Raw genomic sequence first — 14421 nt, forward strand, 5'->3', positions numbered from 1 at the left:
ACATTGGTGGAGACAGTTGTGCACACACCCATGGGACCATCCATTGACGAGGTGCCAGTAGGCATAGAGGTACCCAGAGTTGTGACAAAGTTCCTAGATGATAGCTACATACAACAGCATGGAGAGCATCTTCAGAAGCGAGAGCTAGAAGAGGATGTTATGCTTGAGGAGGTACCCTTGGTGGGGCAGCTCGAGACGCCGATTGAGTCCAGAGGATGGGCAGTCATATTTTGGGTCTACCATCAATGGGGATCATATAAATGCACATGCAACTAGCAGAGTTGTAGTGCTTCCATTCAGTAGCTCTCTTCAGGCATGTGTAGATGGGGCCTGCAGTGTTGTTAGGTCACCTCTACACGTTGGAGGGAGAGTGCTTAAGTTACCTAGACATATTGTATATGTCGACTGAGCCAGTAAAATGAGGCGACATGAGTTGCATAGGGCACAACACTCGCATGATGGACTTGCTACGTATTTGGGGACTCTTGCATTTGTTCCCTCTCATGGGGTTGGGTGGCAAGAGGTATTGAGTTGGTACCTGATAGGGATAACTAGGGTTTTGGATACATCGATGGTTGAGGGCATAGTTTAACAGGGGCTGTGGTTTTCTAGAGGGGCTCAAGGGTTGGATCATCATTGGGACCCAAGTGGGACTTCCCACCACTCCATGGATTGGTTCAGTCAGGGTGATAGCAGGATGGTGGATCCAGTGATTGGACTCATCCCATTTTCATATTCTCACCAGAGTTTTGGACAATACCAATGACAGGTCGAGCTGATAGAGGAGCAGGCAGAATCCATGAGTTTTATTGGCATGTTGGCCGTGTGTGGGGAGCATAGGATGATCGGTGTACGTTGGCATGAGGTGTTCAAAGGAGGTTGTATCGACAGGCCACCCGATAGTTCCTTGTATGGAGAGGAGGATTTCCCATGGATGTACGGGGCACACTGGTCACTGAGGAACAACACCTTAGGGACACTCCCACAGGTACTTAGGGAGATTCTCATGTTATATCTCTCAGGGAGGATTAGGAGGGGAGGTCCACTTACCTGAGGTTATGAAGATCCATTCATTGGAGGATATAGTGATGTGACAATGGACGTGATGATGTCAGCGTTGATTTCTAGTAGCAATGAATGTGCTCTAAGTCTCAAATTTTGCAGGGAGGCTTAGGCACATGTATTCCAAAGAACTCAAAAAGCATTTTGGGAAATTTCACCCAGAAACAGTTTTATTAACATAATTAATTATTTTTAATGGGTACCTAAGTCTAAACTTAGGAAAATAAAATAATTAAAGGGTATTAATATAAATTGTGGGCGTATCTTCTAGAAGAAGATGAGGATCAAGCAGAAGTGATCTTAGCCATTGATTAGCTTCTAATTTGGCCCGTTGAATGTCAACGAGGAGATTATTTAAGGAGGCTTGAGGGTCACTTGGAAAGACACACAGAGAGTTCAGAGAATCGATTTTCTAAAGCAAAGTTGCTGCCGGGAGATTTTCGATAGTTGGCTAATGCAGTGAGAGGCATGGATAGTTGGGTTGGAGTATCTTCTCCAGGACCCAGGATACGCAACAGAGAGGCAAAGAGACACCAGGAGGAAGCATCGCAGACACATGAGGGGTTGACGCTGGGCCAAAAGGGCCCACGTAGAGCTTGAAGCAGAGCCAGGAGGGCCCAAGTAGACGCTGTGCAGTCTTGGGTGCAGAAGTCCGAGTTTGCTGAGGGAGCTGACATTTCCGAGCGGGGAGGGCTAGAAACTGCTCCAGAGGGCAAACATTTCCTAGTTGAGTTGACACAAAGCCTTTTGAGGATGACGCAAGGCCTATGCAAGGCTAGTGCAGAGATAGCCGAGGACAGTTGGTTCAGCAGCCGGAACAACCGGGAATGGCCGGGTAGAGTGAGGTAATCTCACTATGTTTTTCTGCTAGTTTATTTTCTGTGTAACTAGATTGCTAGAAGGGCGTCCAGAGTTGTATTTAGAAACTACTGCTTAATAATATAAAACATTCAGAGCTGCTGCACTAGTTTTCCCACATTGGGTTTTTCTGGGGACATTTGTCCAAAATTAACTGTCACTTGTGTGGAATTTTCTCTATTGTTCTTTTCTTGTTTTCGGCAAATTAATTAAAAAAGTGAAGGCTATAGTTGTATTGGCTTTGATATTTGTTATAGGAAACAATGAATAATTTGTTTCTGTAATTAACAGATAGGAGAAGTTTAATCAGTTGTTGAAGTAGTAGATTCGGGTGGGATTTTCAAATTTTCACATGGAATCAGAGCTAGTGCAGGTGAAGCAAGAAGAACAGTGCCAGAGAACCCAGTGCTGAGCAAAAGCGGGAGATCGAAAAAGTTTCAGGGGGGAGCAGTTCGAAACCCCAGAGGGTTTGTGCAGTCCTAGCCAGAGGGCTGATTTTCGTGGCAGGCTCTCTTTGAGTGAGTTGAAAAAGAGGAAGGACTCCCAGTTCGAAAGTTTGTTGGGGCAGAGGGAGCAATGCTGAAGCCTCAGCGTGAGGAGAAGCTAGTGGGACGTAGTCTTTTCTATAAGCCGTTTTGCTGGGCAGAAAGACGTCAGAAGGAGGGAGGTGTCGTGCATGCAGGACACAACTTTCAAAGGAGCTTTCATGTCAAAAAAATCAACAAAGTTTCTCTATTTCTGTGTTCAATTTTGTCTATACCATTTGTATTTGTGGATTTTGTTCCAATTCTTTTTATTATCCCCATAATTTTCTAAACAAAATATTCTTCTTTAATACACTGCAGGAGGCCTACTATTTCCATTTAATTCTAGTATTTTTATAGACTGTAGTACCCACCTGTCATTTTAATTTTTCAAATATAAACTTGAGCCTTTTGGGGTTCACTCTGTTTTGCCAAACTGAAATTTCCTTTTTATGTTGTTTCCTCTTTGATACTTTTACCAAATAATTAAAGAGTTTTGCTTCTGTCAAGATGTTAATTGCAATCTTAGTTGTGCAGGTAAAAATACGGGTACGCCGCAGCCGAAATCCAATCATTGGTGACAAATTCAGTAGCCGCCATGGACAAAAGGGTGTTTGCTCACAGTTATGGCCTGATGTTGATATGCCGTTTTCAGCAGTTACAGGAATGCGTCCAGATCTTATAATTAATCCACATGCGTTTCCATCTAGAATGACTATTGGGATGCTTCTGGAGTCTATAGCTGCTAAGGTACCATTTTCATGGTTTTTGGTTAGAAGATATGATATAAATGTTTCTTCCATTTGGAAACTGTTTGATTGTGTCATCTAATATTTCTTGTTGAATACTAGAAGGACACATCCATATAAAATTGAATATATGTTGCAGTTCTTCTTGAAAGAAAATTGGATCTTTTTGATGTCACAAAGATTATGTATTTTTCATGGGCTCCTTTATAGAAAGATGCCCTGATAATAAATTGTAAGACTCAATTTATCAATTATGTACTAGGAAGGGTTTCATGTTATGTATTATGGTGTTATTCATGTAACAATGTTTCACATCATTTAGGGTGTCTGTCCTCCCTACCCTTCAGCAAAGTGGGCCTATGGAGGATTGTTAATCAGACATTTAGTCTTTGCAGGTATGGTGGTGGTTTGGTTTGATGGACATGTCGATATATAGATGGATAGACATACATACACACATGCATGCACATAGACATAAATACATATACATATGGAGAGAAAGTTGTATTTATATGTATGCTTGTTTGTGTGTGTTTGAGAGATTTGGATGGGGACATTCTCCAAAGTCACTAATTTAACTATGGAACTTGAAGAGTCTAGTGCAAAAGCCAAGCAAATTTAGTTTTGTTCAAAACACTATTTTCTAGTGCCATTTTGATACGGACTAGATGTTAGGATTGTAATGTTTATTCTATATAAGGAATAATAAATGTTATGTTGTGATGCCATAAAGTGGGAAATAAATTATATGTACAAATGATATTTTATTTATGTATATATGAAATTAGGCGAGTTGTTCCTTATGGGATTAGTAAACTTGCTAGATATATGTACAACACCACTATATGTAACTTTTGAAGCACATTGATATATTACATTCCATTTCAGTCTTTCTTGTCTCTTTACATACTCTCCATATTATAGTTTTAACACAGTATCAGAGCTATGGTGATTGTAGCGTTGGGCGATCTCGAAGATCTGTATTAAGACAAAGTTTGATTATCCTTGGAAATAGAGACATTGAATTGCAAATAGTAGAGACAACTTGAAGAAGACAAAGACAAAGGGAAAATTCAAAGGGTAATCTGTACAACTGTGAAAAACGAGACAAAGCATTTATTGAAAGTGAATTCTTGCATACTTCTATGACTAAACTCCATCTAGCCCATATCATTCTCAAATTGGAGACCGACTGATTTAAAAAGGCATACAACACCATCACATAATAAGGCTCATCCCCACTCCAAGGCATTTGGAATATAAAAGTAAATTTGTGATCGGCGTCTTTATGAAGGTGGACCACAGTATCCATACCTAGGAATATTTTGATCGGAAATTGTGGGTAAGTGAACTTGCAACTCATAGACTCAAATGTTCGTTCTCTAATTGGCAGACCCATGTGATTCCTCATTTCTTGGTTTGGTGGCTGAAGGAGAAGTCCAATTTGACCTGGCAGCAGTAGATGAGACATGATACATAGGACAATGATATCTGTGGAAGTGGATGTGACCAAATTTAGACTTTGATTGTTTTAGAGAAGTGATGCTGTGATCAATTTGAGCCCACACAAATTAATCATTTTGACATAACATAATGTAAAACCATTTACTTTTGAAGATACAAGACGCATTTCTCTTGGTGAATGCATTGGAAATTTGAGAAGTTACAGACACAAGAGTTAGCTTTTTTGGGGTAATCTGAAGTAATCCTTTGCACATTTTAACCTCTACAAATTCTGCTTTTAAACCTTCGACAAATTTTGTCTCATACTTTTTTCTGAGTTATAGATCTGATAGGAGTTATGTATCTTATAAGGCTTTATAGACTTTATTGACACTAGAAGCAGATATATTTTTTGAAACTTTGTTTCGGAGTTACAAGAAAGTTTGCCCAATACTAACAGTTTTATGATGTTTGCTCACAAATTAAATGGAAAAAAATCACCCGGAGTGGATAGAGAAAATGGAAAGGATTGTCTTATCATGATCTTTGGGAAATAATCACTAGGGCAATTCCGAAACAGACCACATGCTTAATCACTATAAGAGGAAAAATAATAATGTGATACTTCTTACTTTTGCTTTGGAAGTTAATATTCTGTGTCATATACAAGGTCTTACAAATGCTATTGATATTCTTCCTGAAATAAACTTTGCCTTTAATTGCTAATAAACAAATTAGCTAGTTTAAAGACGATAACATCAAATTCAGTTATAACTAGTGTTGCGAATGTCGTGATTTATCACCTAATCGCGATGTTTTCAAAGCAGCAATTTTATTGGCCGATAAAGTCAGGCAAACTTTTCTGAGCGAAAAAAAATTGTGTTATTTTATTGTAAAAATTGCCAAAAAATCGCTGAGGCATGGAACAACAAATTTATAAACTTTTTTTGGTGGTTTTTTGGTTTCCTTTTGCAAACAGAGGGAAAGTGAGAGAACAAAGGAGGAGGAGAATGAATGTCCTTATGATGAGACTTGCATATTTGATCTCTCCCTTAGGTCATTACTTATTAACCAATGATTTTGCCGCGCAGATTGATCTTGAGAGAGAATGAAAAATACCTCCCTAGCTGAGAGGGAGTGTTGGAAATTGGTAGCTTTAGTTGGTATTTTCATGGTCAAAATCAAAGAAGAAATTAATTATTTTCCAGCTGTCCAAGTCAGCCTCAAACGGACAAGCCGACCCTATTACCCACCCCCTGTGGATAGTGTATATGGGAGAATTATTTTTCTCCCAAATGGTCGTCACTCGGCAGCCAACAACCCCTTGCATCCCCCAGGCAGCTCGATGTGCCATTTTCTTCGCCACCTGAGCCAGCCATGTGGTTCCTCACCCATCTATTATGAATGTGTGTTTGAAGGTGGGCCTCCCGACCCGAAAGGTATGTCTTTTCATTGGTATAGTTGTGTAGTTTTCATTACTTGTCATGGGCACTTTTGGTCATCAATTGGTGGGGTGATTCGACAGAAAGAGTGGGTTAGGTTTGTATTCTTGTCTCCATTGCCTGATTTTGTGGTTACCCTTGTACCCTAGTCCCATGGGATCTCTTTTACTAGCCATTAGCTTTAGGGTTGGCACTACATGAGAAATCGCGATTTTGGTTGCGTGGTCCCACTTGTCGATACCATCTACATTACTCCCTCTCCACCTATTTGAGCCCTATTCATCTCTTTTCCATCCGGGTCACATGTGTCCACTGTGTCCACATAGGGTTAGCCTCCCCCTCCCCTTGTCCACACTTTGGGTCGGGTCTGGAACAATGCCCCGAAGGTTGGTGCAACTAAAAAGAAAGTAAAAAGCATAATTTGGCCTCTTAACAGGGAATGTACCACAAAATGCAAAAGGTGGCCGAGACATACGAATTTAGCATGTGGGGAAAGCCAAACATGAGTTCTACCCCTTATTCATGGTCATCACCTTGGTTCCTATGGGCCCTAGATGAACCCCCTCCATCATTAAGGAACCCATGATTGTCTCAACCGCTGGTGGACGATGAAATGCCCCAACTCAAGGGGGTATCCACTGCTATATGTTACACATCATGTTCTCCATCCCCCGGAGCCACGAGTAGTTATGAAAAAAATCAATAAAAGGCAAAAGGCATATGAAGAAGGGTGGAAAACAAAGGCCTAGGTAAATCATGTACCATGATTTTCTTCCTCCTATGTTGATTTGGGGTAGCATCGGATGTGCTCTAGGCCTTAAATTTTGCAGGGAGGCTTGGGCACATGCTTTCCAAAGAACCCAGAAACCGTTTTGGGAAATTCCACCCAAAGATGATTATATTAAAATAATTAATATTTTTAATGGGGTTTCTAAGTCTAAACTTAGGAAAATTAAAATATTAATGGGTATTAATCTAATTGTGGGTGAATCTTCTAGAAAAAGACAGAGATAAACTCAAAATGATCTGAGCCTTTGATTAGGAGTTAATCTAGGTCGTTGGTTGTCCAACAGGAAGATATAAGAACGGGCTTGAGGGTCATTTGGAAAACACACAAAGAGAGACCAAGAAATCAATTTTCTGAAGTGAGAAGTTTTTAGGAGGAAAATTCGATTGAGGAGATTTCTTGCAGCAGAGGGGTAGGGATAGCTTCCGGAGAGAGAGTGATTTTCTCAGTGGGAGAATCATCAATAGAGAGAGGCAGAGAGTAATCCAACAATGATAGCGCTGAGCTAGAGGGGCTAAAGCAGAGCCACGCAGAGGTAGTGCAGAAGCTAGAGAGGAGTCTGAAATTTGTAGAGGGAATTCAAGTTTCAGAAGCCAGGAGCCAGGGTGTGAGACTGGGAGATAGAAATCAAATCCCCTGGGCAGCAAATCGACCAGCCAGAGGAGTGACGCAGTCCCCAGAGAGCTTGACATTGGGTTGATGCAGATACTGCGTAGAGGCAGCCAGAAAAGCTGGGGGCAACCAGTCTAGGGTTGGATCAGCGAAGATTTCCAGTGATAGTGTGAGGTAACCTCACAATTGTTTCTGCCAGTATTTCTCTCTATAACTCAATAACACTGTGAGGTATTCAGAATTTGCTACTGCTTAATAATAATAAACCCTCAGAGCTGCTACTCCGGTTTTCCCGCATTGGGTTTTTTCTGGGGACTTTTGTCCAAAAATAACCGTGTCCTATGTGTTTGTATTTCCTTGCTCAGTTTCTATGTTTCAGAATCATATTTAATTTGGTGTAGGCTGCTTCAGTAATTTACTTCAATATTTCAGGAAGAAATCTGGAATAAGCTTGTAATGTAATTTACGATCTAGGTGAAGTAGATTCTGTTGGTTGCACTAAGATTCCAGAGATTGTTAGATCTAGGAATTTTCGCATGGTATCAAAGCTGTTTGAGGTGAAACAGGAAGAGCATATCTAGCACTGAAACAAGGGCCAACTTGCTGCAGCAAGCAACAGTTTGAATACCCTGAGGGATTGTGCAGTTCTAGCGAAGAGGGCTATATTTTTCGAGGTTGCCTCTCTCTGCGTGAGTTGACAAAGAGGTAAGACTGTCAGATTGAGAATTGCCAAGGTAGAGGGAGGCACACAGAGCCTCAACGCAGAGCTAGACGGACGCAGTTTTCTGCAAGCTGAGTGCTAGGCAGAAAAGCTGTCGGAAGAAGGAAGCAAATCACATAGTGAGGGAATACTTCCTTAGTGGTTTCTTGTTGAGGAAATCAATATTTCTCATTTGTTGGGCAGTAGAGGAGCAACAAAATTACTAACTCCATCAGGTAGTACGTAAGGTGGCCTAGAAGCTACGCAGTAGGGAGAAAGAGGGAGTTGCTCGTCAGTTTTCGAAGGATATGGCAACCAGTGTCTTGAGGGATCAGGATAGGTTGGACGGAGCATCCAACTACGTCATCTGGAAGGCTAGAATGTCTTTCCTTCTAGATGAGCATGCCCTCAAGACGTACGTCGATGTGTGGTAGTTGAACCTTCGGATGCAAATCCACTAAAGAAATACAAGGCTGAGATGGCAAAGGCCAAAAGGATGATCCTAGATGGTGTCAAGGATCATGTGGTGTGCCACATTGCAAGCAGAGCAACTGCTAAGGAGATGTGGGATGCCTTGGCCACGTTATATTAGGGATCTTCTGAGCAGTGGAAGATGTACTTAGAGCAGAAGCTGCGATCTTCTCACATGCAGAAGGGAGAATGTGTGGATCCATTCCTCACGAAGCTGAAGGGGACCTGTGATGAGTTGTCAGCTGCAGGGCATACACCTCAAGATTCGATTTGGTTAGAATGGCCTTCAATTCCGTCTCAGATGAGTGGCAAGTCTTTGCCCAGAGTATCTTGGGTGGAGCAGCATTACCTAATTGGGATGAGATGTGGGCAACTCTAAAACAAGAGGGACTAAGGAGAGACCTAGTCAAGGTCAAACTTGACGTAAGTAGCAACATCAGTGGGTCGAAGCCCAAGGAGGATGAGGATAATGCAACCCTTGCATCGAAGGGACAACAAGAGTAGCGAAGACATAAGAAGGACGTCTTGAAGGTGAAGTGTTTCAGATGTGGGGAGGTGGGCCACTATGCATCCCATTGTCCTTTGAAGAAAAAGGACAAGGATGAGAAACACGATCCTAAGGCTATGCCCTCGAAGATCGAGCATGAGGAGTTCGCCATGGGCAGGATCCTTGAGGAGTCCACCTCTTGGATCGATACCTTGCTACGGGAGCCCAGTTTTACAGTAGCAGGATGGACTAGTGCCGAATGGTGGCGAGGAGTGACATGGAGATAGTTGCAGTGGCTAGGAACACCAGAGATTGAACAATGCAGAGCAGAATTGGCAGTAGTGCAGATGGCACAAAGCAAAGGTCAGTGGCAACGCACTAGATTCAGAGGGTCATGGTAGCTAGCAACAGTCAGTTCCAGGCAGTGAAGACAATATTTCCGATGTTCACAAATATCGCGATATTTTGGGGGAGACGAGATATTGCCGAGGAAATATCGCGATATTTTTTCTCCCCAAAAATATCGTGCTATGACCCAAAATATTGCCAGGCATGAGAAAAAATTTGCTGCTGCGGCTAGAAAAGGCCAAAATCATTTTTTTCCCCTCATTCTTGTTTTCTGATTGCTGGAGAAGGAAGGGGAGAGCATTGTGCTTGTTGTCAAGGAGGATTTGAGGGTTGAATAGCCATTATCGCCACCAACAACGAGTATTTTGTTGATCAAAGATTGAAGAACAGTTAGACAATCTTCATTTCTTCCACTAACAGGTATGTTCTAATAAACCCCTATGTTAATGATTTTTTTGATAGATTTAGGGTTATTCTTGCTTGCCTATTTGCCTACAAACATTTTGCTTGTTTTGTTTTTCCATTTGCTATGATTTTCATGCCCATGAGCAAATGTAAGGGTTTTCTCCATATTTGGACAACAAACTCCATTTTTTTTTTACTTTCAAATGCGCCCTCTTATTATCATTTATGATTTTTCATTGAATTCAAATTGCAAATAATGTAGCAAAAAAATATTTTGTAAAATGAGGTGGTTATTACTTATTAATTCCATTTTTTTCGTTGCCCTAGGTTTGAGTTAGCTCACTACAAAATTCAAATATGCCAAAAGCCTTGGACCCATTTTGGGAGTATGGGGAGCCTGATGGTGGGACAAATCAGGCATATCTATCATGCAAATTGTGTGGGACCAAGATGACATGAGGGGTTACGCGATTGAAATACCATCTGGCTAGACTCACTGGACATGATGTTGGGATTTGTACAGTTTCTAGTCCGGAACTTATACAAAAAGCTCTTGAAGCAATTGATGAAAAAGACAGAAAGAAGGAAGAGGCAAAAAGAAACAAGGCTGATCATGCAGGTAGATATTTCGGGATATCTTCTTCCGATTTTGATGCTGAGGGTAGTGGGAGGGGCTCCACAACATCACCTACTACTGCTAGTGCGAAGCCATCATTTTTTGTTCCACGAACAGGACATATAGTACAACCTGGCATAAAATCAATTATTAAAAAAAAGGAGAAGCAAGAAGCAGATAGAGTCATGGGGAGGTGTCTTTTCTGGAGCGACTTACCTCTCAGCACCACCAAAACCAATCCATTTTGGCAGCCAATGTGTGATGCTATTATTGTTGTGGAGTTGCGGGGGCCAATTCTTCAAGCAAAAAAGCAGGACATCAACTCTAGATTGCCAGAGTTGAAAAAAACATGGGAAGTTTCTAGATGCACAGTGATGTCTGATGGTTGGACATATAGGAAGGGTAGGACCCTTTTAATTTTCTTGGTACATTGTCCTAAAGGTACCATGTTTATTAAATCAATGGATGCATTAGCAAATATCAAAGATGCAACAACGATATGTGAATTGTTAGATGGGTTCATTCGGGAGAATGGTGTGCAGAATGTGGTGCAAGTCATAAAAGACAATGCAACTAATTATGTGTCCGTCGACAAGATGCTTATGGAGAGGCATCACACATTGTTCTGGACTCTGTGTGCAACACATTGTATCGATTTGCTGCTTGAGGATATGGGGAAACTCTCCTTCATCAAGGAGGTGGTTGATATGGCTAGGAGCGTCCCCAAGTTTATTTATAACCATACTTTTGTTCTTAGCCTCATGAGGAGGTTCACTAGAAACAAGGAGTTGTGGCATCTTGCAATGACATGTTTTGCCACAAACTTTATTACTCTTCAGTCTTTGCTTCGATGCCAGTTCGAGTTGAAGCAAATGTTTGTTTCTGATGAGTGGCGTAATTGTAGATACAACAGGAGACAGGACGGGAGAGCCATTGCAAAAATGGTGTACTCTGACACGTTTTGGCAAGGAGTAGAAGAAGCATGCTCAGTTAGTGAACCTATAGTAAAGGCTCTGAGATTGGTAGATGGGGAGAAACCTGCAATGGTTTATTTGTATGAGGCCATGGATAGGGCCAAGGAGGCCATTCATTTTTATTATGCACAAAAGGGTTTTGCTGGCCTTGATAGGCATATGATGTTATGAGATGCGATTGATAGTCAGTGGACAGGGACGCTTCATCGACGCATTCATGCAGCAACACTCTTCCTCAACTCACATTTTCAGACAAATGTGGCTTTGATTTTGATAGCAAGGTGATGGAAGGGCTCCATTCCTGTATTCATAGGATGGTACGTGATCCTGAGCTTCGTAGCAAAATCAATCACGAGATACAGTTTTATCGGGATTGTGTTAGCCTATTTGGCTTTGATGATGCTATTAGGGAAGGACCCTAATAGAAATTAGAAATTTTCAATTTAGAATCTCCTTACTTATAATTCTAGATTTTTAAAATTCAATTATGTAACTTTTATTTGAAAGTTTAATTATGTTTTAAGTTTTTGAATATTTTATTTCTTTATTTTGTTGTAGATATTTGGTGACGAAGCTATGGTGCAAGGGCACCACATTTGCAGAAATTGGCCATAAGAATCTTGAGTAAAACATGTAGCTCTTTAGGGTGTGAGCACAATTGGAGTGTATTTGAGAAAATACACACAAAAAAGCGCAACAGGTATAGCTTTGAGCTCCATCCTTCAGTTGAGCAATTACACTTATTGTAATTCTTAATTTTTAATTTATGACCTTCAAGTGTCAAGAGTCAAGACTCGTTAGTATTTTTTACACTCTTACAGGTTGGAGTTCGCACACTTCAATGATTTAGTGTATGTGCATTACAATATCTGACTTCGAGTGAAGCAAATAGAAGCACCAATGGATCCAGATGCCATTTCCTTAGACAATATTAATGTATTGTCTCTGTGGAGGGTGGAGTCTGAGGAGCCCATCTTGGAGGAGTCACCTTCATGGTTAGAGCCAAATGATCCATTAGAATAGGGTCATCAAGAGGAGGAGGAGCATGAGTCAAAGGAGGAGGAGGAGGACATTGTGGGAGCATCAACATCAACACCATCTGCTATAGATATAGGAGAGCACAACTCCATACCTAGCACTAATTATTTGATGTCATGATGTGATAATGTAGTAGCTAATCTTAGCATGTGATGACCATGATGGATATATGTTTGACTTTGTGATCTAACAGATCTGCTGATGCATTATAGACAGGTTGATGGCATGAATGAAGATTACTGAAGAGGATTCCCATTTAGAGGTAGAGCCTCTCCATAATATCCCTTATCCTATTGCCATTTCCATTATATGTATATTTTTTATTGTTCAAATATGATTTATGGGCATGAATAGACAAATATTTGACATTGTTGATCTGCAACAAAGGTTTGATCTGAGGTGATATAGTTTTATCAAACTCTAAGCCTCAGTCCCACGAAAGAAAGCCTACAGGTGTGAGTATAGCCTCCCAACCGTACGGATGCAAGCTCAAGGGTGTGACTGAAGCACTGAGTCAATTCTGAGTTAGGGTTTGGTAGTTGGGAAGCCATAGCCACTCGCATTACATCTTGAAGAGTGCGACTGTAATCCCCCAACCGCATAGAAGAAAGCCTATGGGTGTGACTATGCCTGCAAGACACAAAAATGAAGTTTTGTGCATGAAATCAGATGTTCACCTGAAGGAAGTCAGTCTTATAGACATGAAGCAGACATCAGGAAGTTCTATGAACAAGGAAGTTTGAATGAATTTCTATAATGTGAATATGCTAACTGAACTTGTGTTTTTCAGGTGACTGGGATATGCATTTGTCATTATGATTAAACCATTGAGGTTTGTGTTGCAAAAGTTTGACTAGGTTTGGTTGATTGATATATATGGGCTGTATGATGCTTGATAATGACTTAGAACTTTGACTCGATGATTGAGATATGTCTTGGACTATAGATCTCACTATGGTAGAAAATTTGGGATTTGACCTGGTGAGTCATGATTTGACTTGACGATTGATGATTTGGTTCGATGACAATGCTATGTGGGCATAGTGACTTTCAGTGATTTATATTGGTATTTGATAATGGCTTTGTATTGGCCTCCTTGTTCCTAGCACAATTAGTGAATTATAAATAGTTTTGATTCAGTATGAAGATGGAACATGCATGACTTATCCTTGGTGTATGCATTTGCATCTAGTGATAGAAATGACTTATATTATGATCATGAGAATGACTTGATGAAGTTTGGAGTGATACTGCGTGACAGATGACACCCTATTGGCATGATAATAGATGAAGTCAAGACTTGATATGAGCTCTACCTGTCACCTAGTCTAAAGAATTGATACCGTTATATTGATGACTTTGATATTAGTTTTGATTTGGCATCTAAACTTCGATAAGTTGACGTAGTTGATTTGACTGTACAATATTGATTTAAGTGAGGCTAAGCCTATTGGTTTGGAAAAGTGTTTTGTTTGCAGAGAACATTATATGAAGCAATCTCCTTGATCCTGGTATGTCCATATTTGAGTAGTTATCTAATGAAGCCAAGATGATGTGTTTATCCAAACCTCTACTTCAAAAGTGTTCCAAGGAATGACTTTGATTTTTGGTTTTATATACTAATGATATACTACTGTCAGGTAATGAGCCTCTGATGATCCAAGTAAGAGGGAGACAACTTCTGAAATGATGAATAATGGCATGATGAATCGATTTCTGAAGTTGAGAAAAGATAATCTATATTGTGAAGCTACCAAAGAAGTATTGGAAAGTGGAAATGCATATCCTTGGACACTTCAATTGAATTTCAAGATGTTTTGAAGAAATCTTGTTGAACTCAACTTGGCAACTGACAATTGATTGAAGCGTTGATGTTCCATTATGAACATCCATCCATATATCCAT

The 14421-nt window shown here is 40.6% G+C and overlaps 1 protein-coding gene across 1 annotated transcript in view; it reads left to right on the forward strand.

The window, feature by feature from the left end:
- Nucleotides 1-14421, forward strand: part of NRPA2 (nuclear RNA polymerase A2) — a 345762-nt gene that overhangs the window by 265550 nt on the left and 65791 nt on the right. Inside the window, exon 25 of the mRNA XM_089405878.1 lies at nucleotides 2982-3194. Coding sequence (XP_089262004.1) covers nucleotides 2982-3194 — 213 coding nt within the window. The remainder of the gene's footprint in view (nucleotides 1-2981; nucleotides 3195-14421) is intronic.

The sequence above is a fragment of the Pinus tabuliformis genome, chromosome 2_2 (assembly GCF_031772625.1).
Source record: "Pinus tabuliformis cultivar Carrire ecotype Pingquan chromosome 2_2, CPIR1, whole genome shotgun sequence".
In the NCBI taxonomy this organism is placed as follows: Eukaryota; Viridiplantae; Streptophyta; class Pinopsida; order Pinales; family Pinaceae; genus Pinus; species Pinus tabuliformis.